Below are 25,881 nucleotides of genomic sequence, written 5' to 3'. Positions count from 1 at the left end.
TAGGCCCAGTAAACGGAGCCCAGAGGGAAGAAGACGTGTAGGCGCATGAGAAGTTCTCGAACGGGCCCGTTGGTGGACTCTCCAGCCATTCTTCAGTTCCCTGGGCTGTTCCTGAACATTTTACGTGTCCAGCCAACCCCCCCATTTCTCAGCTTACTGCAGGAAGCCAAGAAAATTCTCGAGAAGACGACTGTTTCTCAGGTCACAGACGTGCATGTAGCGCCATTTCTACAGAAGCTGACAATTGAGGACACGTGTCCATGTGCAAATTGCAACACGCACTTGCAGTCAAGAACATTGGATCATTGGTACAAGGCAAATGCTCGACATACATGCATGCCGAATGGGATTCTTAGCACAGAAAAACGAACCAGCTAAACCAGAGTTACACAAAGTAAATCCCACTTTTTCTTATTTAGAGCATTTTCTCCTCTTTCTGGCCACGGATAGGAAGCAAGCGCACTGCACACTGTGACACGACCGTGAAGAAGTCACAGCTACCTGGATAAATGGATATTCGGTTTTTAATTCCCAGAATATGTAGTTGCCGCTGCATGGTTTATATGTTTGTAGCAATGCTACTATCATGTACACTGCAATAATGTTTCGAAACTTTCTTCTTACTGCCGCAGAATCTCGTTTCAGAACGTAGTTGCTTCAGGTTTAATTTGGGGGCAGTCCATTCACCTTCGCCATCAGTTCGTTCTGCAATCAGGAAATCAAGATGCTCTCAGAAACATCATGTGAACAACATGAACATTGCACAGAGATGCAGGCTAATAGTTCAAATCCACGCTTTTCCTCTATAGAGTGGCGAGGAGATCAAGAGAATTAAAATTCTACAGTAACAGCATCACCCTGATAACTGCCAGAGCGTCGATCACTGCTTCCTCCAGGCCTCTTAGCTCATCAGTATTCAGCTCATTTAGATTTGCTTCCATGGCCCTGAAATTTAACTGCCGTCACAAATACATAGAACTCAAGGCAACATATTCGATGGGAACCAACGGTTGTTCATAAGTACATTTGTTTCATTACCATTGACCAACGGTAATTAGCAGATCGGGTAACGAGCCTGTAGCTGACTGCTCATTCTGAGAAAGTTGGAGGACAAGCAAGAAAACTGTCAGAATTCACAGAAACCCAGTACAGATTTGACATACGAACTGTGTAATCTTCAGATACCAATTCCCAACTCCCAAAAGGAATTCTGATACTGAATAATTTGTATCCACATTTGTGCAAAGGCATTGCATGAGCTAGAACAGAAAGTGAATTTGCATATAGATTGATACTAGTATACTGGTCATGGAAGAAAAAACAAACCAATACAGGGTAGTTTCATTTTTAGAATCATATGATCGTCATTGTGGAAGAAAATTCAGCAAATATAACTGGACAGTATAAGAATGATAGAATTTTCCTTAGATTGGGTCCAAAGAAAAAAGCATCAGAGTCATCATGATACAAGACTTATGTATCCATTACAGGAAGTTTATTCAGATAGCTTTTGTTCTAAGTTGAAAGGCAACATGAGAGATGAATTTCCCTGAACAGTTTGAGATGTACATTTCTTTCCTTTTACTTTACATCTGGTCAATGTAGAATGTCACCGCATCTGTGACATAACAGAAAGAAAAATAAACCTTATTGTGACAAAGATATCACAAACAAACATACTGCAAAAAGGGACTCAAAGGTGAAAAGTCTTCTGTGCTCTAGATGGGTTGATCTTGATTCAACCCATCTATGATGGTATAGCTATCACATACGGTGCTCGAAACGACTCACATACCTACAGCCATGGGGACACGGATACTTGCTTTAAATTCATATATGGCTCTTGGATTTTGTTGTCCACATGTTGGTCTATGCCTGCAATTGCCCTACGGTGGTCCTTGTTGTCATCGCCATCATTCTCCTTCTACAAGCCTGCCAAATGGTAGGAGGCTTTCTACAACAAGTAAGAGGATGAGGAAGATGGTGAAGACCCATGGCAGAGGAGGTGGATGTTGATGATTGACCGCGATCTCTCTTCGTGGAACTACCGAGGAAGAAACAAAGGAGATGGAGCCAGAGGAGGAGTTAGAGGATTAAGAGTTCTATGGGATTTAGGCTACGGAGGTGACAATGATAGATCAGGTCTTAGCAATTGTGAAGTCACATAATTAGGATTTGTGGAGCTACGGGAAGAGGAAAGTAACAGAAAAGGGGCACCAAAGAAGGAGTATGGAGATGGCGATGAGCCAAGAATGACGAAAATGGTGAGGAGCTTAAGGAAGACCCCAAGTTGACTATGTTCTTGTTGTTGTTGCAATCCTGCATCAACAAGGTCGACGAGGAGGAACCCAATGACCGCAATAGTCCCAACCACCAGATGTTAAGACTTTGATACCACTATTATACGCAACAACTATTGGATATAGATATGATATAGAAAGTATGACTAGAACGTGTGTCGTATCAAGAACAAAATAAATGAATATCATAGAAAGCCCTAAATGGTTATGTTGAAGAATCCATGACAAGAGGATAAGATTGGAAAATCCGTCCTCAAATTCTTTAAGCACAACTCTACAAAAATATAAGTGATAGTTGCTCTCTCACAACCCTACTCAACACTTTGGAACCCTCATATTACCTTCCTTGTACAAGAAATAGTGCTTCTAAACCTAATCCTCCTTAGCTCTCCTAGTTTCCCTTTACAAACTAGGTATGACACCTTATGTTGTCATGAGTTAATTGCTCATGGGGTGGCCCTTATAGCCTTCAACACCTTATTTACATAGTCCCCTCCAAAGTCCTTGAATATGCAAGGAGTCCAATTTCTAATAGGTATTAATACTCATGTCCAAACATGACATTCCTAGATTTATCTCTTCCAAAATATCTTGAAGGTTCCTTCCTAATCTAGGGATTGTTTTCGTGTAGAAGATGATAATTTTCCCCCATTTTTCAATCTCCAAACCTAGATTTCTAGTGGCAACCAAATCTTTCTATGATAAACTTTACGTCACCTAAGGGATGTTGTTGATGAAGATATGGAAACTAAAGTTAGATGAATTAACTACTTTGAAATATTTGATTTCTTGGAAGGAAGAGGTGGGAAAGAAGCCACTAACTCCAAAGACCAACAAGTTCGTAGTGTTCTCCTTTCATCATTGCTTCCATCCTCCGGTCTTAGATTTCCTCAAGAAAATGTTACCTTCAATAACATCATCATTAGTGTAAACTTTATAATGATTCTTACTTTATCTATGATCTCCTCCATAGACCTTTTAACGAGGTGAGACTACTTGATCTCTCATTTCAGTATTGCTACTAGTCAATGCAATTCTCAACTAAAGGAGTGCCAGGTCCTATACGCTTTTGCTGAGTACATCGACATAGCAACAAGGTTGTCATGGTTGGATGGAACAAACGGTATGACTAACTAGCCCTTGGCGTGCTAAACTTCAAGGGTGTTTGTACAAAACCAAAGAGGACACATGGCAAGTGTCTCCAAGTGTTCACTAAGCATATGATTCCTTCAAGGCTCATATCCCAACAACCTAGAATGTGGAGTAGGATTTCATCCTGCACCATATTTGTCAGATGAAGTTTCGAGAGCACCTATCATGGTCTTCTCAGGAGTTAGGATACAAAGACTGTACCAACACAATGATGTAGTTAAGCTTATTATCTTCTTACTACTTTTATCGACACTTATATGGAGGCTATGCACACATCTTTCCATTGGCCTGTTCAAAGTGTTGTTGCTTTAAGAGTGTAATTAATCTCATTGATCCTCTACCAAATAATTTGTGTAATCTCTCAAAGGTTCTCTATGACTTTCAACCAAGATTATCATTTGCGAAAATTTGGACAATTCAATTCTCATATTTTGTACTTTGTTTGTTGTCTTTGGAGTTGTAATTTGTAATTATGCTTTTCATGATCTTCCCAAAGCATATTGACTTCTGCAAGTGATTCATCCAAGTTCTTTGGCCAAGGACAAAGTGGATAGGGAGAAAAGGAGTACAAGGTTTTTGAACCTGTTACTAGAAGGGGCATGGGTTATGGTGGAGTAATAGGATATGGATGTGATTGTCATTCCTTCTTCAAGTAGGGGAAATCTATCTTAATCAATATATTCAAAGTTCATAAGGGGATTTCAACATCTCAAAATGATACAATCGTAGAATAGTTTAACTGCCACAAGCAAAAGAGGTGACAAGGAGGATGGAGCCATAGAGGACGCACGGACCAAGACATTAGTGGTTTTGGTAGTGAAATTCTTCATTTTGTATTGTTCCTTCTCAATCAGGGGTGGAGCTTAGGCATGGCAAAAGTAGGCCATGCCCCCCTGATTCTCTAAATTTCTTTAAGGAACACTTAATTCTACCACTTGTGTGCTAAAAAGTTACTAATTTGCCCCTTCTCTGCTACTATATTGGCCCCTCTCAATCTTGTCCAAGCTCTACCACTATTCTCAATACCCTTAAAGCTTAAGGGTGAAGCCTTAATGTAAGCTTTGTACTTTAATAGTGGCTCTTTATTTCTTCCATCTCAATAACCTTAATTCATTATTTTTCTGCAATCTTGTGGCTCTTATCTCAAAGAATGTTCTTCAAAGGTGCAACAAAGTCATAGGAGTTCTCCACCCATATAGCTTCTACCACGCCATTTGCCATCGGGCTTTAATTTGTGGATGCTTCAAACAATTAGGTGGTATTGGAAAATAAAGTATTCACATTGATGGTGTAGGGGCATCATGGCTTAGTCTGGATCGGTCCATCAACAAGTAGTGGTGGAACTAACATTGGCATACTTAGGGGCCGATTGATGGCGAGCTGGTTGAGGTTGCCAAGAAGTTTTGTTCCATATCCCTTTCTATGTTATTCCTTGATGATGGTAGCTCCTTATCTATCATCTTTTAATTCATCTTCACTTAGCAGATATCTTCTGTGGCTTTTCATTTGTCTTAACCATATACTATGCTTTTTAGGCTACAATTGGGTTTCTCCTCAACTTTGCAAATGTTGTAATGTGTGTAGCACTATAAGCTGAATCCCACTTATTCATTTGATAAGGAAATACTTGTGTTTAACATGAGAAGGTCAAGATAACTCAACCTGAGAAGGAAAGTGTAGAGATCCTAGGTGCCTCTACCTAGAAAGAAGTCATCTACTCAATCGACGTAGAGTAAAACCCGCCACATAGAAAAGAGACCTCTTGAGTAGGTTCCTAACCAATCTAGTAAAAAACTTTGTTGTTTAATTGTATTTTTAACTTGTGTGAATTCCACTTCAGCCCTTGTTATGACATGAAATAACCATGAACTCTTGTGAATTCAGCTCAAGATGAGGTTGTGGTTACATCATCTATTGTCTCCATTCTTCGGTCAATGTTGGTGAATCATTTTGAGTCACTTAACACCTTGATACAAGAAATGAGGCTTGGCATCGAGCCACCCTCGAGTTCAATGAGGAGAGTTTTAGTCATCCACTTCTACCATTGTTTGGGAGGTGTCAAGAAGTAGGCATCCTTGCAAACTAATCATAACACATAGGATTTATGGAGCTAATCAATATTCCAGTGTGATTTATAATTTGGCCACCCACACTTGCTAGCCTTCTAATCGTGGTTGGATCACCCAAATTAGTTTCTATGGGACTCCCCATTGGGAGAAAGTTTATTTTGGTTACCTAGATTTGAGCTTTTCTTAAAACCTAGTCCTAGATAAAAAAAGGATTTCACAAAATTTGTTGGTTGAAATAGAGGTGAAGTGTCTATTGATACTTGTCCATACAAAAGTTCACTCACACGATATGATGATCTGTGGATGATCTTTGGCTCATCAATAATCTCCTCTTCAACCACAGGAAATCTGCTAGCGGTTGCTTCTTGGTCTTGTGCGAATCCATGGTTTCATGATTTATTAGCATAAGTGTGTGTTGTGTGTAAAAATAAGTCTTTGTTATTTGCCCTCAAAGAAAAAGGTGGTCCAAACCACATGCGAAAAAGGCTATTTGGGATCACTCTCAAGAGAAATGGCAGAAAGCTCATCCTACTCATTTAAATTCGTTTTAATTGTATTCAACTGGATTGTTGTACATTCAATTATGTCAAGACTAGTTATACTTATTATTCTCGCCATTGGGAGCAAGACTAATAGCTTTTAGCACTTATGTTATCCATATTTTACTATTTATTCTAATAGAAATTGTGGTTATGATACTATATTTGCCGCATGGAACAACTTGTTTGCATGTATATAAGTATTTCCACGCATATTGATAAATCAAATGAAATTCAAAATAAATGGTTGGTTTGGAGAAAGGACAAAACGACATTAGATATATTGAAGCCCATACTACAAATAAAGAACCAAAATAAACCTTCATGAGGACCCATGTCAACTTCAAGTTGTTTCTCCATAACAAATGAAGATCAAAGAAGGATCCTAACATAAAAAAAGAAGTAATCCATGTGAAAACCAATGAAACCAACCATGCTATGTCCTAAGCTTGATCGACTTCCCCCTCCCTCAAGGGGGCCTCAAATGCAAAATGTCACACTACATAAGGATGTATAACATTTGGTGTCATTGATTTGTTTAAAGAACACTTGATTAGTCTTTGGATGAAAGAGATATAGGTTCTGGAAGATCTCCTATGCGGGAAGACCAAAACCTACCTAGCCTAATTGGGCTTGACAAAAAAAAACATGAAACATCCCCATGTTGGTTCCTAGGTGATCTAACCCCTCTTTGGACTATGAATTTGCCTCCCCCCCTCGAGACACTATGATGGCATGGTCGCTTGGGAAGGCATAAACACATTTGGGTTACATGTATGGTGGTATCTTGCACGAAGGAGAGGAGGACAACAAGTGGAATTGTAGTCCTGATTGGCACTAGGTAAATCTTAGCCATGCATAATGTCTTCCACCGGTAGGTTTTGGAGGTAATCCCTATACAGTTTCCATTATGTATCCTCACTGCAATATGGAGTAAACCTTTTTACTTCCCTTGGTTGTCAAGAACCTTTTCACGTATATTAATGCTTATGCTATCATTTATTAGCGCATTAATTTTGGTTCATGATCATTGTGTCTATTATTTTGATAACATTGCTATAGTGCACGGTTAGAGAGGTGTTTAATTACCCTAGTATGTTGTTCTATTACACACCAAATTCTATATCATACCCTCCATGGGTTTAGGTGTTAAGTTGGAAGGAAAAAAATCAACTTCACCCGACAATCATATATATTGGTAAAGAGACTTAGTTATAACAAGGTATACATGAAAATCCATACAAATCACATTGAAGCTTTCAAGACACTTCAAAACAAAAGGATGTACATGATAGTTGGCTCAAGTGGGTTCTAAGACTATTGTCCATCACTCGAAGGGCAAAGAGCTGGTATACAATTGTATCCATTCAAGTGAAAGGAAAGTGAGATGGAATTATAAAGAAATTCTACTCTAGATTCTTTGGACTAGCTAGAATTTATGAACTCGTGATGCATGCTATTAAATTCAAGCAAAGAAAAGGAAAAAATTCATATGCTCAAGCATAGGGAAGATACGAAGCATTATCAGATTTAAGTATTTTTGATAATCTAGTAATTTAGTCATTTTGTGTTAACCCCAATATGTCCACAATGTCAAAATAGCTATTCATGTGAAATTTTTCTTAACAAGATACCTAAAGAGGCAATGAAAGTGGTTAGGCATATTATCAAAATTAAAGATATCATAAGATGTGGAATGAGTCTTATGAATAAAATCAACTAATGGCACCTACCCACCAAGAATCGACCCTTATATTTCAGTCTTACGACACCCAAACACAAAATTTGTTACAAGAGTATTATCCATATCCAATGGAAGTAGAAAAAGTTCTCACATTTAGGGGGTGTTTGGGAGGAGGAGGCTAAACTTTAGCCCTGTCACATCGGATGTTCGGATACTAATTAGGAGGATTAAACATAAGCTAATTACAAAACTAATTGCAGAACCCCTAGGCTAAATCGCGAGATGAATCTATTAAGCCTAATTAATCCATCATTAGTGAATGGTTACTGTAGCACCACATTGTCAAATCATGGACTAATTAGGCTTAATAGATTCGTCTCGCGATTTAGCCTAGGGGTTGTGTAATTAGTTTTGCAATTAGTCTAGGTTTAATACTCCTAATTAGTGTCCAAATATTCGATGTGACGGGGGCTAAAATTTAGCCCCCTCCTTCCAAACACCCCCTTAATAAGCATGATTCGTTTCCATTCAATTCTTGATCAACATGTCTTACCTAATAACTACGGACAATGAAGAGGTGAGTAAAATGGTTATAACTGCTGACACAATACTGACAATAGACATCTTCCACAATATTTTTTTTGACAATTCTAGTGATGATAAAGACATTGTAAATGTATTGATAAAAACAGTGGACTTCACTCTTTATGCTTAGAATGTTTAGGTGCTAAAGTTGCAACTAATTGATCAAAGTCTAGTTTCAAATGCCTACATGATACTACGCTCATTATTTGATGCTAAATCCCTATGGGAATTTATTTTAAACCAAAATTATGTATGGAATAGAATGCCACATGACTCGAACAATCTGAGAATTAATCAATTATTGACCTAGGTGACCTCGTGCTAGTGACAAAGAGGAAAACACTTCTTAAGAGTGGCATCTAATTAAATGCCCATTGTGATAATCATTGATATGTTTTTCCATGAAAATGATAGAAATGTTGGTCGAAGACATGGGAATTGAAATGCCATTGCAATTGCATCTCTAGAATTTGAGTTAACCACATATGTCTTCTACAACCTTTTCTCTTGTGGTTCCATCGACATGGATAGAGCTCTAATAATGGAGGATCACAAAACTACCACTTACACTTTGATAGGAGCCCACAACTAGGCTGAGGAGTAGACAATCAACATTGCACTAATTTTACCCACCTAGGAACCTCCTCTAAGAAGAACAACAATATCTATGATGAATCACAACAATCTATATGATAGTGCTTAGGGATGATGGAGGAGATGAACCTACATCAATAAATCATAACAGTCTATGGCACATACTAAAGGTGGAGGCAATATTGAATAGTTTGAAGATAAAGAGATGGATGACATATTCAGTAATGAATACTTCAATAATCAGGTGATGATATATGTTGATAACTTTAAAGTGCTACATGTTCAAATTGAGATGAAGATTCTTCCAATTTCGACTGGTGTATGATAAATTGTTCTTATTGAAAAAGCTCCACGACTACTGTACACATATAAATTTATACTATATGTGGTTATGATAATGTTCTCATGCTTTCATTCAACTAATAACTTTAATGGTCACTTGTTTAGCTATGTCTTATTCCAATGTTGATAATGATTGCAGGCTAGATAGTTTTGAGATAAATGTGATTAAAGAGGCTATATATATGATTGTTTTGAATAATTTAATTGAGCATGAACCTTTGCTAGAGAAAGAGTTAATGAAAATCTTTGAATAAGTTTTGAGGAAGCTGTAGTGAAGCAAAACCAAGGCATCTGAAGTAAACATGGCACTTAGTTCTAACATATAAAAGCATCTATTGAGATCTCTCATTTCCATGGTGCATAGAGAAGTGAAAAGGCAGTAGAGTTAGTGAAATATCTCTCTAAACTAGCTCTAGCATTATGAACAATGTGGGACAAGAACATAAATTGCATGGATACTATTGACCTCTTGCATTAAGGATCATGGCTTTTGCAATAATGAGGTATGTGAGAAAGTCAAGCCCTTGACTATAACTGAATTGTTTTTCAGGAGGTAACCTATTATTTTATATTTGCTTTTCCTTGTAGGAGTAAAATTGTAGTGCATTTATTTGAATGTTAAGACCAAGTTACATTATACCTTTGCTCTAGAAATATTACATTGCCAAACTATTGATCTAAATTATGGAGTAGTTTGCTATATTTGTCTTTATCTAGGAGAATTGTAGACTTATACTTTATATGCTTATAGAATTTTAAAGTGTTATTTATTTCTACATCTTTTAAAAGAGAAATAGGAATAAAGATTTTTAGTTTGTGGCTAATCATCTCTAGGCTAATGTATTTTTCTTGATATTTTTTTCACATTATTTGCTTTTGCATTTAGCTTCTCAGCATAGCTAACCTATACCTTTATCACAAACAAATCCAGATAAATTACACCTCACCTAGAGTCAAACTTCTGTGCATTCTATACCTAAAACTATGCTTCGTTTGCATAAATATTTTATATCATTGTTGACACTAACATCAATGCCATATTTGGTAAGTTAAATGTAAAGAAGGTGTGTAGACATACTTTTGGGATAACATCATCCAATTTAATAAACTTGCTAGCTTCATGTTTGTTACTTCATTCATGCATTGGTTGGTTTATAGACTATGCAATGTGCTATATTTTCTTATGCTACAGTTGGTGTTTATACTAGGTTATGAATTTTTAGTAGCACTGGAACTTTGAAATCTAGTTGTGAACATGGTGTTTATAATTAGGTCTAAACATTGTATTTCTTCGGTTAACCAGAAGCATACACACACTGTAGACACATGCACACTAGAATATGTTTTGACATAATATGCCAAATAGGGGTCTTGGTGATGCTTTAATTGTTGGAAATTGCTTGTACTCCACATTATACACCCTGGGAGTAACTTATGCAATTAAATTGCGATGCATGCATTGTGAAAACACCATCATGATGATGATATTAAAGGTTGAAAAACGGTGACTACCATGAAGGGACACTTGATTCCATCTTCGACAACAACTCTGTAGGGAGTATCTGGATTTTAGTTACAATATACACTTCTCATTGTTCACATCTAAGAAAGGGAGAAAATGCTATTGTCTATCAACTAGCATGTTGCTTTAATTTCCCTCAATTTTGTGCTACCGTCCTTGTGGTGTTCCTAGCAAATGTTATTCATAATTTACCATTTAGAACATAGAAGGCAACACTATTTTGTATCAATAATGAATAAATTGTGAACCTGTTAGAGACAATAATGATGGAGGTTGCTATGTTAGACACAATAATGATGGAGGTTGCTATAGTTGTTGTCACTCATACGATTCTTTGTCCTTACCTAAGAGGAAATAAATTTGACATAATTAACATGAGGTTGGGGAGGGTGTGGGACTTGGCCCTCACCGCATAGCTATCGTTCACACTCCCTTCCCTCTTTTCTGAAACCACACCAGAAATTGGTTTGCCTATCAACGTGGCCGTGGAGCAGGTCCCCATTGTCATGATAATAGAGTACCACAGCCTCATTAAGTTGTACCTTCGAGCACCACTGAAAGGCATCATATTTGTTATAGTGTTGGTATTATTGATGTACTTTTGTCCTTTTAGTGGTGGTGGCAATTAATTTTCTTTTGGGAATCATATTAATCATTTTTTTTGGCAAAATGGTCTAATCATTTTTTGTAGCACTAGGAGTTAAATATATCGTAGACAATTTTCTTTAGGATCCATCTGGTATGTTTCGACTAATGTGGCAAAATTTAAACCTAGTATAAGTATTGGTTGAGTCCCCATGCAAATTCTTATCCAGTTACTCTCTCTCTTAAAAAAATATAATTGTCTATGACCCTCAAGCTCAACCTAGATGATGACCCCTCACCTCCTGGACCTTATCCATATTTTGTTGTCGTGGCGATAATCTTCTAGATCATCAGTCATAATAGCCTCAACATCCTCAACTTTATCTAACATCCCTCAACATCTTTCCTTGTACCAACATAGCCCTAACTTTCTACACCACGACCAACCCCCTCCACCATGTGTTACCTCCCATGAAGAAAACACACCAATTTAGGGCCATGTGATTTTGGTGATTAATGATGAGATACAATCAACGGCTCTCCCAAGTTTGCTAAGAAAGTGCAAGGTTATGTTGGTCTCATGGATGCATCAAGCAACTAAAGTCAAGACAAAGATAAATAAGTTGGACTTATCCCATGAATTTTGATGATCAAATGGGATCGATTTGTACATAATCTTGTAAAAGTCTTCACATGTTTCCATAGAGTCCAAGATCACAGACTTGGAATTAAGAGTGAATTTATTCACAAAATTGATCGATTGCCATTATATACATGCTGGGATAATTTGGTGTCCATTAAGGACAACACACCATATTTTTTGCATTTGAGCAATGTACATGCTGGATTTTCTAGTGATTGCAAGGTTGTTCATGCCAGATTATCCTACAAGTACAACAAAATATGACAACTGGAGCAATGGCTTATTTGAAGGATTGATGCTATAAATGCCCGCCCCTCACTCAATGATTTGGAGATGTTGAATTCCTGAGAATGCTTCGTACACTTGAGAAGACATCCAAACCACCATAATGCTACGAGTGATCATCTAAGACCATTAGCATAATATTAGAATGTGATTATTGCTAACTTAGGTCAAGAGAAAGTGATTGCTTGGTGGTTGGCCTAGAGAAGTGATCAAGGAGTGGTCCAACCATGTTCTTGTGTTTCTAGGCACCTTGGATCCTTTGTGCTTGTAATACCCCAGCCCAATATACCATAGTAGTTGAAGTTGTTGGCCCATGTGGCCCAGTTGTGGTTATAGTTGGTGGGTTTAGTACCACCTTGGAAGTTTAGGGGGTGAGGGCCAGCTTATAATCATTATTGTTCCAAACGTAGCACCTTCGGGTTAACCCTTTTACACAAAGTGAGGATGAAAGTGTAAGAGAGATGCTATGCGTATGCGGGCCCGTTCACGTGAGGAGCTGGGCTGTAAGATTTTGGAGCGGGGTGTTATAGATGGTATTCAGAGCATGAACACTAGCTACCAGTGTGCATGTGCATGTGGGTAGACCCGCGGCACGACCATGTTACGAGGTGTGGTTATGGGAGTCTGCTGCGTATGTGGTGAGCTACCGAGGGCATCAACCCTTAAGGTGGGGTTAATGTAATACCCCCAACCCAATATACCATAGTAGTTGAAGTTGTTGGCCCATGTGGCCTAGTTGTGATTGTAGTTGGTGGATTTAGTATTATCTTGGAAGTTTAGGGGGTGAGGGCCAGCTTATAATCATTGTCGTTCCAAACGTAGCACCTCTGGGTTAACCCTTTTACACGAAGCGAGGACGAAAGTGTAAGAGAGGTGCTATGCGTATGCGGGCCGTTCCACGTGAAGAGCTGGGCCGTAAACAGATTTTGGAGCGGGGTGTTATAGTGCTTCACCGCAAACTTGAAGATAGACGACTATTTTTTTGACCGAAGTCAGCAAGGGAAGCCCCTACCTATTTTTTTATTTTTTTTATTCCAAACTCGTCTAATTCGCTCTCATGGAGAGTCGAACCTGGGCCTGCTGGGTGCTACTCAGCTAACCACTAGGCTAGATGCCCTTTCACAAAGACGGCTATTGGTTAAGTACCACCGCAGACTTGGAGGTCCCTGCCTTTATCTCTCAAGATTCACCTTAATGAAGGAGTAATGATCCTTGGTGGGTGCTGACTTGGAGCTGAGTGTAATCCTTGGTAGGTGCTCCAACATCGATACCACAAAATAAAATCCTTGTGTCGAGTTTGTGCTCCCTTGCCCATCTTTCCTTACTAACCGCAGTTATGTTACTTACTTGAAACTCTTTTTTGTGTTTATTTTCCCGAAATTGACATGTATTATATTGTTAATCAACTATTTATGCTTGACCTGTATATTGTTGTTGATCCTTGAGTCTTGTGCTTCAATGTTGAGATCATTTACCGTGGTGGGAAGGTCCCAGTGACGACCGAATATTTCTTCGATGCTGCAAGAAAGAGTGCACTTGAAAAAGGAAGTGAAATCTATTGACTCAAAGGATAAGTGTGTAGTAGATCCTTCATGAGCTAATGCAGAAACTTGACACAAAGGACAATATAATCTTACTCTCAAAATGTTCCTTGCAGAAAGGAACTTAGCCTACAAATTACTTCAAATTAACAATTCCCTATACGTTGTTTTTTATTTAATTGTCCCGTTAAATAAACTTTCCCATTTGCACTAGCGCATAGTCCCCCGTCCCAGATAAATAGTATATTTTTTTTATCATTTTATGCATGTTTTCAAACTAGCACACATCAATCAACAAAACATTGACACTAGTATATATATGTGCATCATATATCCAATAAATTACTATTTTAACCAAATAAAGTGGCAGTCCTAGTCTTAGGACATCTCTAATGGTGCAAATCAGTTACCTTTATGGATGCATATGTCACCACTTTGCTTATGTGGCAGGAAAAATTAATAAGAAAGATAAGAGCTAACTACTTAGTTAGGGGTTCAGTCCTTAAAGGATTCCAATACATGGCAACATTTAACCCCCTGTTACATGTAGACCAAACTAGTTTCAAAAACCGTTGTATAGCTAAACATCAGGGACGATGTTATCTAATCTATTATGACGACATGATCAATCTTACAGCTAGTAAACTATCATTATATTACCGGAGAATGATGCTTAGAACAGCAGGACACCTATATATGTTCAGTTGCAGAAAATGCAAGTCTAAAAATATTAACAACCTCAGTGCCAAAACTAAACGCAGGCCTTTCATGCCACGCAGCAGCTTTGGCTATTGAAAATTTGAAATCTTATGTCCTCCTACGGTCTTTTTTTATAACGTGCTACCGAGATTTGTAAAGAGCGTTCATGCTCCTTGCACTACCCCCGATGCACAAATCAGCTGCGCACGTGCTGCACAGATCCAGCTTATCCACATTGGGGCCATGGCCTTGTTTAGTTGGCCAATTTGGGAGGTGCCAAATTACTGTTACAGCACTGTAGCACACTGTAGCGTTTCGTTTGTATTTGTGAATTATTGTCCAAATATTGACTAATTAGGCTCAAAAGATTCGTCTCGTAAAGTACAACAAAACTGTGCAATTACTTTTTAATTTTATCTACATTTAGTACTCCATGCATGTACCGCAAGTTTGATGTGATGGGGAATCTTCTTTTTGCATAGTGTCAAAGTTGGAAGTTGGGAGTAACTAAACATGGCCCATGTTTAGTTTCCACCAAAATCCCAACTTTGACACTATGCAAAAAAAAGATTCCCCATCACATCAAACTTGCGATACATGCATGGAGTACTAAATGTAGATGAAATCAAAAACTAACTGCACAGTTTTGTTGTACTTTGCGAGACGAATCTTTTGAACCTAATTAGTCAATTTTTGGACAATAATTTACAAATACAAACGAAATGCTACAGTTATGCATTTATGACAAACTCCCAACTTTGGCACTCCCAAATTAGGAAGTAAACAAGGCCTGGGTCAAGGAGAAGTTGGATCCTAGGTAGACTAATCACTACTCGCATTAAACAACACAAGACATTAAAAGCTGATGCAGAAGAAGCAGCAGCAGCAGGAGAAGAACAGCATCGATTGACGATTATTAAGCGCCAAGAAACCCGCACGCAGGAACACCAGCGGCCCAGCTTAACCACGCATGATGAACGTGAGGAGAGTAGAATCACCTGGAGTCGGCGGAGGCGAACTTGTAGAGGCGGCCGGCGGGGGAGAAGACGACAAGCGCGACCCGGGCGTCGCAGAGCACGGCGAGCTCGCGGGCCTTCTTGAACAGCCCGCTCCGCCGCTTGGAGAAGCGCACCTGCCGGCTGGTCCGGTCCTCGATCCGCCGCAGCTCCACCCGGCCGCGCTTCTTCTTCACCTTGCTCGCCTTCTCCGGCTGCAGCAGCTCAAGCTCCGCCCTCCTCGCGGCCACCTCCTCCTCCATTGTTTCTTCCGCCCAACACCAGTAAATAACCAAACTCTCGGAGTGAGCTCGAGCCTGCCACTTCTCGCCGCTGCAAGGAGACGGGCGGCAGGTCGCTCGGCACCTAGCGAGGAAGGATATGACTAGAGAGGATGGGAACAGATCAAGGCGGCCGAGGCGACAGGCGAGCGAGACGGAGCCATGAGTCCCTGCCAAAAGTTGTGGATGCAGCAGGAGGGAGAGGGGTGGGCTCCATGGCTGCGCCACCCTGCTCGGCCAACAGGTAAAGGGTACAGATCCCCTCCTGGGCCCGCGCTGTCAGTGGCTGCATCCCGGAAAGATGACGAGTGCTTACGTCATGACGCGTTTCGCGACGCCATTGGTCAGTCCATGGGGGTCGGGTACTGTAGACAGTTACAATATGCCTGAACTGAATGGGCCGGGCTACAAGCCAGCAACACTTCACAGGTAAGCCGAAAACGTAGCCCATAATCCCTCCGCAGCTTTAACTCGCTCCCTGCCTCCCTCATCGTTTTTTGTCTCGTCAAAACATATGGCATGTGAATTTTTTTTTCTTCACGTGCCTTTTAGTGACCCTGTTTCCGACGTGATACCCTGCTATAGGGCCCCATGATGTCAGCTATCAAGAGTGGGTTAGGACGTTGACGTCATAACGAGTAGTCTCAGTTCATTGTTGAGTTTTGGGTTTCACCGCAATAAATTGCCAACGTGAAGTGGCAAAAAGAAAATGTCTTCATTGATGGGGTACCATCATACCACTTGGGTGGAAAATGGCAATTCGACCCCTGCATCATTCTCACTATCTCATCGGCACCATCCAAACTCCAAAGTAGTTGGCGTGTCCGTAGCAAGATCTAGGTGGCAATGTGGCATACAGAGACTTAAATGGGCTTCCAGGTGCAAATTTTATGATATCATATTAGGGTACCTAAGCTGGCCTAGCAAATACATGTAACGATCACTACTCGCGTAAACAGTCATTTAGCCCATTTAAACACTACAGTAACCAATTATCTTAGTTTAGCTGACAATTTAGCCCGTATAACAACCGTTTAGCCCAATACTATGTGTGATAAATAAAAATACGAGTCGTGATATTTATGAAGTCTTGCCTGCGTGGGTCAAGTGAAGAATAGCTTCCAGTTCAGAACATTTTCAGAGACTAAGAATCAGTCACTTCTCCTTTTCAAAAAAGAAAGGAAAAAATAGAAAGAAATCAGGCTCTTCTTACGCCAATACAACAAGTTGTTACAGATCAAAACAGCCTGCAGAGACCTCATATGAACAATCACGGAGGATTCTCATGGCTCGCCACCCATTTACAAATGTGTTATAGTTTAGTGCCAGGCTCACTTGAGGCAAATTTGGCAGGAAACCACTCGAAATTCGTGCCAGTAGATTTCAATTTTTTTTTTTGAAAAGGACGCTGCCTGCAAGCCTAAAACAGGCCGCCGCACCTGGGCCCGCCAGACGCGCGGCGGGCGACGAAAAAGCTCGCTCACTCACGAACAGGGCTCAGACCAGCCCATCCCGAACGGGTGGGCCACGCTGCATGCAGCGTCACGCGGCACGACGGCTTCAGTGGGCACCACAGGCCCGTCGAGCTGGATTTTTTTTATTTTTTATTTTAGTATTTTGCAAAAATATATATCTAAAAAATTACAAATCTATACATACCGCGGCGGAAGGAGCACTGTAGCAACCTACCGCCTTGTTGAACCGGCGGAATTTACCTTCTAGTACACTTTCAAAAAATCATAACTAATTCATATAAACTCGGATGGAGATAAACTTTATATGAAAATTGTAGCCCTAGACGAGATTTACAACTTTGTAGTTTAAACTTTTTTTATTTGGATCCATCTTGAATTCTTATATGTATATCCATCTTGGTGAATCAACAAAATGAGTACATTTTCGTAGAGTGGATTCTTATATGTACATTCATTGCTCGTCATCCTTTACACGTTCACGCAAAGCTCAAGGCGAGAAGGATTATCAACACGCACATCAGAGGTAAGTGTTTGACAGGTACAGGACCATGTTCAAAGGGGAACACTAGTTGACAGGCCTGAAGCTGGGGAAACGGTCTAGCTAGTGTTGTAAGCGGCTCTCATTTCCAGTTGCCTACTGCTCGATCTTTCTCCTTTCATCGTCTTCAGAGGTCTTCTCCTTTTCTTTTTTAAGTTACCAACAAACACAACAACCATGGTTAGAGCACTGAGAGCTATAGAGAGATGGGTGCAGTTCGTTTCGTGAAAACTACTGTACCTTTATCTGCTGCAAAAACTAGTTCCAGATGAGCTAATAATTAACCTTAGGCTTGGGGCAATAATCCAACCACCTTTGCCCTCAGTTTATTCTGCAACCACCGAATTAAGAAGCTCTCAGAAATCTCATGTGTGCGGCACGAACGCTGCACGATCGTGACGCAGGTCAAGCTCATGCATGCAGTAGTTCTGCTAGAAGAAATGTGTGCAGTGCAGTATGACCCTGATAGCTGCCAGAGCGTCGGTTACTGTTTCCTCCAAGCTTCTTATCTCGGCCATGCTCAGCTCGTCCACACTTGCTTCCATGGCCCTGAAATTTACATATTCAATTAGATAGGCATGCATTAACGCAACACTGAACGTCTTCATTCGATGAGCTAGAACCAAAGATTGTTTAACAAGTGTACATGTGTGTACCGTACCGTTGAGCAACGATATTCAGCTGATCAGGTAAAGAGCCAACAGATGACTGCTGCTCCTGAGCATCCAGGAGGGGATGCACAAAAAATACAGAAGTGATTAGCGTATACAGGAGAACTCAAAGAAGCTCAGAAGTCCTTGATTGGAAAACCTACATTTTTTACATAATGAACTGCATGCATAATATTCAAATACCAAGTATGAAAATAATTCTGATACTAAAAAGTTGCATCCACAATTGTTAAAATACAGGCCTTTCATTAGCTAGAACAGAAAATGAAGATTCGCATATATTGATATTCGTGGGGGTCCACTGATGGTCTGGTAGCACTTGCAGATGGCATGGTATTCATTCGTGCATGGAATAAAAACAAGGGCAATACATGATGATTCCATTTTTATAATTATACTATCATTGTTGTAGAAGAAATTCAACCTATATGAGTTTACACACCAAGTTCACAAGATCTATATTAAAAAATAGGCTAGGAAGTTTATCTGACTAGATAGTAGCATTGTTGCAACTTGCATTGTAAGGCAACATGAGATATGATTTTCCCCGAAGGACTTGCAGGAAGTAAATGCATCACTTTCCATGGTAACTCCAGCCTTCTTTCGCAGAAGAAGTGCACACCTTTCAATTCAAATTCCCCTAATCTGACAAGTACGTCATTAGGACGTCTCTGATCGTAACTTTCGTGTTTAATTCATGTAGCATACGATCATTTGAATACCTTCAGTGTCAGCTTTTGGCTAAGCTTTGGAATGTGACCTCCCATTAAATTCACCAAAATATTTGAAGGCCTAGGTCAATGTGAAGATTTGGCTTAAACAAGAATGATAGTTTGCTGAAATTTGGAATCTAAGCAAAACATTTCAGCATTTACTTAGTTTTTTTATACCCAACCTGCTCACAATCTCAGTAGAAAAAGAATGCATAAACTCTTTGTACAAATTGTATGTGTTGTTATCTTACGTTTTTCTTTTTTTTTTTGAACGAATGGGCACGAGACGGTGCCTATTTCATTGATAGAGAAGGTTATTACAAAAGAGTTCCATATTGGGATATCTTGAAAAACGTAAGAAGGTTATCTTACGTTTTTCAAGATGCACGCACTTTGACAAGCTTCCTAGCTAACTCTACAAACATAATGGGCATTTAACTTCAAAAAACAGAAATCAGAACAAAATTCACCCAAAAAAATGCCGTTAAACCTGAACAATGAAAATTACTGGATGAAATCTTCTTTTGGGGTAATTTAAAAGTGGTGAATTTCAAACCTTTTTGGTATATCCTGTATGGAAGTTTTAAAATCCAAGGTGCTTGAGACTCATTGGTTCACAAGACTTGTTTGAGAGTTTGGCACAACAATAATTAAGGAGGTAGATAAAATGATGCATTTAAAGAGGGTTAAGATTTAAAAATGCACACCGAAGTTACCAAGAGGTTGTAGAACAACATGTATTTTTAAGATTGCAAAAGAGGATCAAACAAGAAGTATTTTAGAACAGATATATATGTCTTAATGATAGATATATGATCATCTAATGATTTCCAATGGAGTTGATGAGTTTTTGTCCATGCTATTGGGATAAAGTAGGGTTACTGCACTGCACTGCACTTCCCTTCTTTTATTACTTGTGTTTCTGCAATTATTGGAACTGTCCAACACACGTCTTTGGCCATTAATTTATAAGCAATTTATTTTGCAATTTATTGAAAATATTATGAGCATTATTAGTCATGACGAACCTACTAAAATATTTTCCATGTGAAAAGTACTAATAATTTTGTGTTTCGTGACCAAAGCTTCTAAAAGTTTGTCTGCATGCATCCACTGGGTGTGTGTGCGGGGGGGAGGGGGGGACACTGGTAAAGAATTCGGTATTAGTCCCGGTTGGTAGGGTGCAAATCTATTGAAAATCCATCCGGGATAAACCAACTGAGATAAAAGGAGGATCTTTTGTCCCGGGTCACTCAACCGGGACAAAAATAGGTCACCACGCCAGGCGCTATAAAAAAAAAAGAAATCCTGGGAGGCCCCCCCACATGCGCACGTCGCAAGTCACACCATTTTTCACGCGAAATATGCGTGTGCGCGCGCTGCGTGGGATTCAAACCCACGACCTCCAGCCTCGCGCATAGCTTTCTTGCCATCCCACCTACACAACACATCTAACTATATAGGGGATGCAATCCTTTTATATTAACTCGTGGGGACCTTTTTATCCCGGTTGGTGATCCCAGTTGGAAACACCAACCAGGATAAAAGACCCCATTTTATCCCGGTTGGTATTACAAACCGGGATAAAAGGGTTCGAGGGATTTAGTCCTCTTTCATCCACCCCGTTGTGACCCTTTTTATCCCGGTTTGAAACACCAACCGAGATAAAAGGGTCGAGAGCCTTTTATCCCGATTTGTGTTACCAACCGGGATAAAAGGGTGGGTCTTTTATCCCGGTTGGTGTTTCAAACCGGGATAAAAGGTCTCTCAGGGTCTTTTTTTTTCCTACTAGCCTTTGCAACCGGGATAAAGGTCCCGGTTGGTGAGCCCCCCGTCAGTTACCGAGCTTTAGTCCCGGTTGGTGAACCTTTTGTCCCAGGCTAACTTTAAATCGGGACAAAATGGGACGCATGGAAGGTGAGTTCTCTACTCGTGGGAGAGCATATGTGTATGCATCAAGAAAATCAGGGTAGTATATATTGTCAACTTTTTATGCTCGACCTGTATATTGCGGTCAACCCTTGAGTCTCGTGCTTCAATGTTGAGATCATTTATTGTGTTGGCGAGGTCCCAATATCGATCCAAAACTTCTCCAAGGCTGCAAGGAATGCACACAAAGCTTAAAGTTTAACTCAACAGAAAAGCGGGTTATACACAGGTGGGAAAAAAGCTTGCTAATTAACTTGAGATGCTTGACACAAAGGATAATTTCTCACCCTAAAAAAAGTATACATGTATATAATGTTCACTGCATAAAGGACTTGACCTACAATTACTTCAAATTAAAAAGATCACTCCACCAAAACTACATAGAAAATCTGGTTTGGTGAGAAAAAGCTCTATATTATTACGTTGTTTTTGGTTAACCGTTGTGTTGAGCAGTTCCTAGGCACAGTTATAGTGCCTTGATTTGCATTTGCACATATATTTTATGCATGTTTTCGAACTAGGATGTGTCAGTTAACAAATTATTAAAGTTAGGTCGGACTGCTGACATGGGACAAGTGACATTTGCAAAACAACATGGCGGCATCCCAAATACAAATCTATTCAAACAATCGACAAGCCCAAGGCCACAAGCTTAGGCATATGCTTTATCTCTCATCAGGGTTTTACCATATCCCATGATGAAGCTAAAGGCCAGCATGATCTGTTTAATTTGGCTTGGCTTCCTAGTGCTAGCATTTATGAGATCGTTCTTGCTACCTATAGATCATTCTAGCGTGCTCCTTGCCTGCTTGCACAGTTCACAACGAGTAAGACGTCAGCTGCGCCCTGTGCACAGATCCAGCTCGTTCTAGCAACAGCGGGAACGCGAGATTTCCAGACGAATCAGCCGTTCAAAAGCAAAGAGAAGGCCTGGCCGGGAAGACGATGACCAGTACAAAGAAAAGCGGTCGAGGAATGAATGAAGAAGCCACAAGAAGCATCGATTATACAATTAAAAAATGCAAGAACCAACAGGACCCGCAGCTAGCTCATCGATGATTACGCGAGAGAGGCGTGAAGCGAATCAGCGTCGTCACCTGGAGTCGGCGGAGGCGAACTCGTAGAGGCGGCCGGCGGGGGAGAAGACGACGAGCGCGACCTGTGCGTCGCAGAGCACGGAGAGCTCGTAGGCCTTCTTGAACAGCCCGCACCGCCGCTTGGAGAAGCGCACCTGCCGGCTGGTCCGGTCCTCGATCCGCCGCAGCTCCACCCGCCCGCGCTTCCTCTTCGTCCCCTTCTTCTCCTGCTGTAGCAGGTCAAGCTCCACCCGCCGCTCCATTCCTTTCGCCCCAACAGCGCCAACCAATATACCAACCTCGCAATGAACTTGAGCGTGATGTCACTTCGCTGCTGAGAGGGAGATGATATAAAGAGAGGATCGGAACAAATCTTGGTCTTGGGGACTTGGGGAGGCGAGCTAGATAGGGGCGATGGATTCCTGCAAAAGTTGTGGATGGCAGCAGCAGCAGGAGGGTGGGCTCCATGCCGCCCTCTCCATCTCCTGCTGCTCGAGCTCGACTGATGGGTCATGGGTAAAGGATACGGTGCCCATCCTGCCCCCCTGCCCGGCTGTCAGTGTCCCCTACACCAGGAAAGCGGAGGAGCTCGGCGCGGGGACGCGTTTCGCAACGGCATTGGATGGTGCAGATGGTCAGGACTAGCGTCAGTGTATGTGCCACAAATCGCTGCACTAGCTAGTGTCGGCGAGGCTGGTTTGGTTACTGTTTTTATTTTTAGCATGAATGTTTAGATACTAATTATGAATATTAAATATAGACTATTTATAAAACTCATTACATAAGTGGAGGCTAAACGGTGAGACAAATCTATTAAACCTAATTAGTCCATAATTAATTAGGTTTAATATATTTGTCTCGCTATTTGACCTCCATCTGTGTAATGGGTTTTGTAAATAGTCTACGTTTAATACTTCTAATTAGTATCTAAATATTTGATGTGACACGTGCTGAAATAAGCAAAGGAATCGAACATCCCCTGGGTTTGCCATATTCTCAGTCTCTCAGAGGTGAGAGGCCAGCCTGCTTGTCGTCTTCAGTCTTCACCGTGAATTCTGGAATGGCACAGCCCTTCACAGGCAAGCCATGGCTGTGGCTCTGATCATACCAAATACTCCCTCCGTCCCAAATTTCTTGGTAATAATTTATTAACATCTGTGATATGGAGCGTTTCAAATACGAGAGGAGAGATAAGGATATATTGCCTAGTAGTGGTGACGCTGAAAGATCATTAGCTGAGCCTTTTCTGGGCTAACGCAAAGTCGTCATGATGTCAATGGTGCAGCTGCATGGCTGTCGGGTCCCAAAATAGTATATCCAAGAAGTCACTCTGAAAATACTAGTAGAATCATGGCAAAAGGAACTTTTTAAATAATTTCACCGCTACGATTCTGGGTAGAAGACACAGAGACAACATAAACCTTGAGCGATGACAAATTGGCAATTTCACCTCCGGCACTAATTTTGCAAAATATATAGATCCTTAGTGAAATTTTTTAGCTGACTCTCTGTCACGGTACCATGACAATTTTAGCTATTACTGAATAGCATAGTACGATGATATTTAGAGTCATTAGGGATGCAACATATAAATATTTTGGGTCATTAGGTGGATCAAAAACTTAGTAAAATGAACCAGAATGGCATTCCACTTAATATAATTAATTTAGGAGGAGAAATGGATTAGAGTGACATGCTATCGTAATTAATGAGCTGATCCAGAAAATACCATTTGGTACCCACTTGCATCCTTAGGGCAGTCCCAATGGGACATTAATGATAGTTTCTATCCCTCTTAATTATCATGCCAACTAAGCAATTTGCTGATGTGGCAGTAGATTTATTATGGAGAGAGAGAAACCATTTCTTAGAGAGGAAACCAAGTCCTCACGCGCACCAATGAGCCAAGAAACCAATGATTCAGCATTGAGGAGACCCAAGTAGTTTCTTCTTAATTACTGCAGGATCCTTTGCGCTTGCACCGCTGCTACCCATCCCTCGAGTTCCTTTACATGATGCACAGAGGATCCGGTACTAGAAGGGAGAATGATTGGTTGGATTTTTATTTAGACTCTAGATAAAAAAGTTGCATTGTGAAGGATGATTTCTTGATACAATATCCTAGACTATGGAAACTAGGTTGGTTTCTCCCATTAGGACTGCCCTTAGGAGTCATGCTAAAGCAATTATTGTTGTTGAATAGCCCGTTTGTTTGCTTTTCCGATGCTCACACATGGAGATGAGCATACATAACAATTTGCAGGCCAGGTAGCACCAGGAGTTGTATTGTGAATGGTTGTTTGAACTTGATTCAAAATTGAGAGAGCAAACGTTGAATCAGCTTGTTTTGCATTATTATACTATGCACCTTACTATTCAATGCTTATATATATACTCTTTCCACTGGACATTTTGTGCTACTTACTCTTCAGTTCACCTATATGCAGCCCAAAATTCAACCTAAAGTTACGTTTCGCCTTCCCATATAATGGTATTTTGCTATTTGTCACCCATAGTCTTGTAAGGTGGACCTTGATTCACATGGATTTCACATGCCTAGGTCCACCACTAAACTCCAGCTAGCACATGTTAGGCATTTCAGTGGGGGGTGGAACCATTTTATTTCAGGTATATGTTCCTATCACATTCAATACTTATAGTTCTATACTAGTACTATATGTATGTCGCGGTTTAACTTGACATGATCTTTAACTTTACACTTGAATTGTTAATATCTCATTTATTATAATATTATAGCAACCATAAATTTTATATAAAATGATTTTCTCAGAAGAGCAAACATCAATTTAAAGTCTTATTTTATTTGAGAAGGCTTCTCCTCTTAAAATGATTGTGGCTTCTAGGGAATCTTATATAATGTAGCAAAAACGACTCATGTAAGCCATCTTTGAAAAATTGAAATGAGTGGAAAGCCGGCTCTTGAAGGCCGGAGAAGCCGAGCCTGTCTGGTCCTAAAAATACGAGATTTTTTTTTGAATGGCTAAAAATATGAGATTTACTATAAAAGGCAATGTGTGAAATTGGTTGATTACTTGATTTGGGTGGGCGCGGTCGCGGTCCTTGAGGCAGCTTTTACACACAGTCCATTGGTCAGGTGGATAAGAGCGAGCACCCGCAGTGTTGAACATTTGGAAAGAGAAGATGAATCACCGATGCTTGCACGCTGTGAGAGTCGATGCCCGAAAAATTTTTCTAAGGTTTAGTTACCCAAATTCCCAACTTTGACACTATGCAAAAAGAAGATTTTCCAACATATCAAACTTGCGGTATATGCATGGAGTACTAAATGTAGACAAAATCAAAAACTAATTGCACAGTTTTATTGTACTTTGTGAGACGAATCTTTTAAGTCTAATTAGTCAATGTTTGGACAATAATTCACAAATACAAACGAAATACTACAGTTACACATTTATGGTAAAATGCAAATTTTGCCACTTCAAATTTGGGAACAGACCCTAACCTGGAAGCCTGTATGTACCATACCTGGATGCTACAAAGGAAAATATGCGTTTTCTGTGCCGGCAGTAACTGGTCTGTGTCCTTGCTGAGCCACTCAAATGAAGGGATGACCATTTTTATATTTGGCGATGCTTGCACGTTGCAGCATGCAAGGTTAGCATTGATGGGGATGTTCCCTGC

At 40.2% G+C, this 25,881-nt stretch overlaps 2 protein-coding genes across 3 annotated transcripts; both read right to left on the bottom strand.

Moving 5' to 3' along the window:
* Nucleotides 1-238: 238 nt before the first annotated feature.
* On the bottom strand, nucleotides 239-16,018 carry LOC101763570 (MADS-box transcription factor 51). The gene is made up of 5 exons (XM_004973948.2): nucleotides 15,539-16,018; nucleotides 13,722-13,818; nucleotides 1,039-1,094; nucleotides 858-945; nucleotides 239-705 (listed from the first exon to the last, which is right to left on the bottom strand). Exons 1-5 carry the CDS (start codon nucleotides 15,796-15,798, stop codon nucleotides 664-666), a joined length of 543 nt encoding a protein of 180 aa, XP_004974005.1. The 5' UTR covers nucleotides 15,799-16,018; the 3' UTR covers nucleotides 239-663.
* Nucleotides 16,019-17,662: 1,644 nt separating this feature from the next.
* On the bottom strand, nucleotides 17,663-22,712 carry LOC101763165 (MADS-box transcription factor 51). Of its 2 annotated transcripts, none has more exons than XM_012846701.2 (6): nucleotides 22,240-22,712; nucleotides 21,215-21,311; nucleotides 18,491-18,546; nucleotides 18,291-18,378; nucleotides 18,070-18,160; nucleotides 17,663-17,970 (listed from the first exon to the last, which is right to left on the bottom strand). In XM_012846701.2, exons 1-5 carry the CDS (start codon nucleotides 22,479-22,481, stop codon nucleotides 18,116-18,118), a joined length of 528 nt encoding a protein of 175 aa, XP_012702155.1. In that variant the 5' UTR covers nucleotides 22,482-22,712; the 3' UTR covers nucleotides 17,663-17,970; nucleotides 18,070-18,115. The 2 variants fall into 2 exon arrangements, with proteins under 2 accessions (XP_012702155.1, XP_004974004.1); XM_004973947.2 differs by having other exon boundaries at nucleotides 17,663-17,975; nucleotides 22,240-22,709.
* Between the last annotated feature and the right edge of the window lie 3,169 nt (nucleotides 22,713-25,881).

Source organism: Setaria italica, chromosome VI (genome assembly GCF_000263155.2).
Source record: "Setaria italica strain Yugu1 chromosome VI, Setaria_italica_v2.0, whole genome shotgun sequence".
NCBI lineage: Eukaryota > Viridiplantae > Streptophyta > Magnoliopsida > Poales > Poaceae > Setaria > Setaria italica.
Note: the sequence above shows the minus strand (reverse complement) of the source record. Positions and strands in the feature narration are given on the sequence as shown.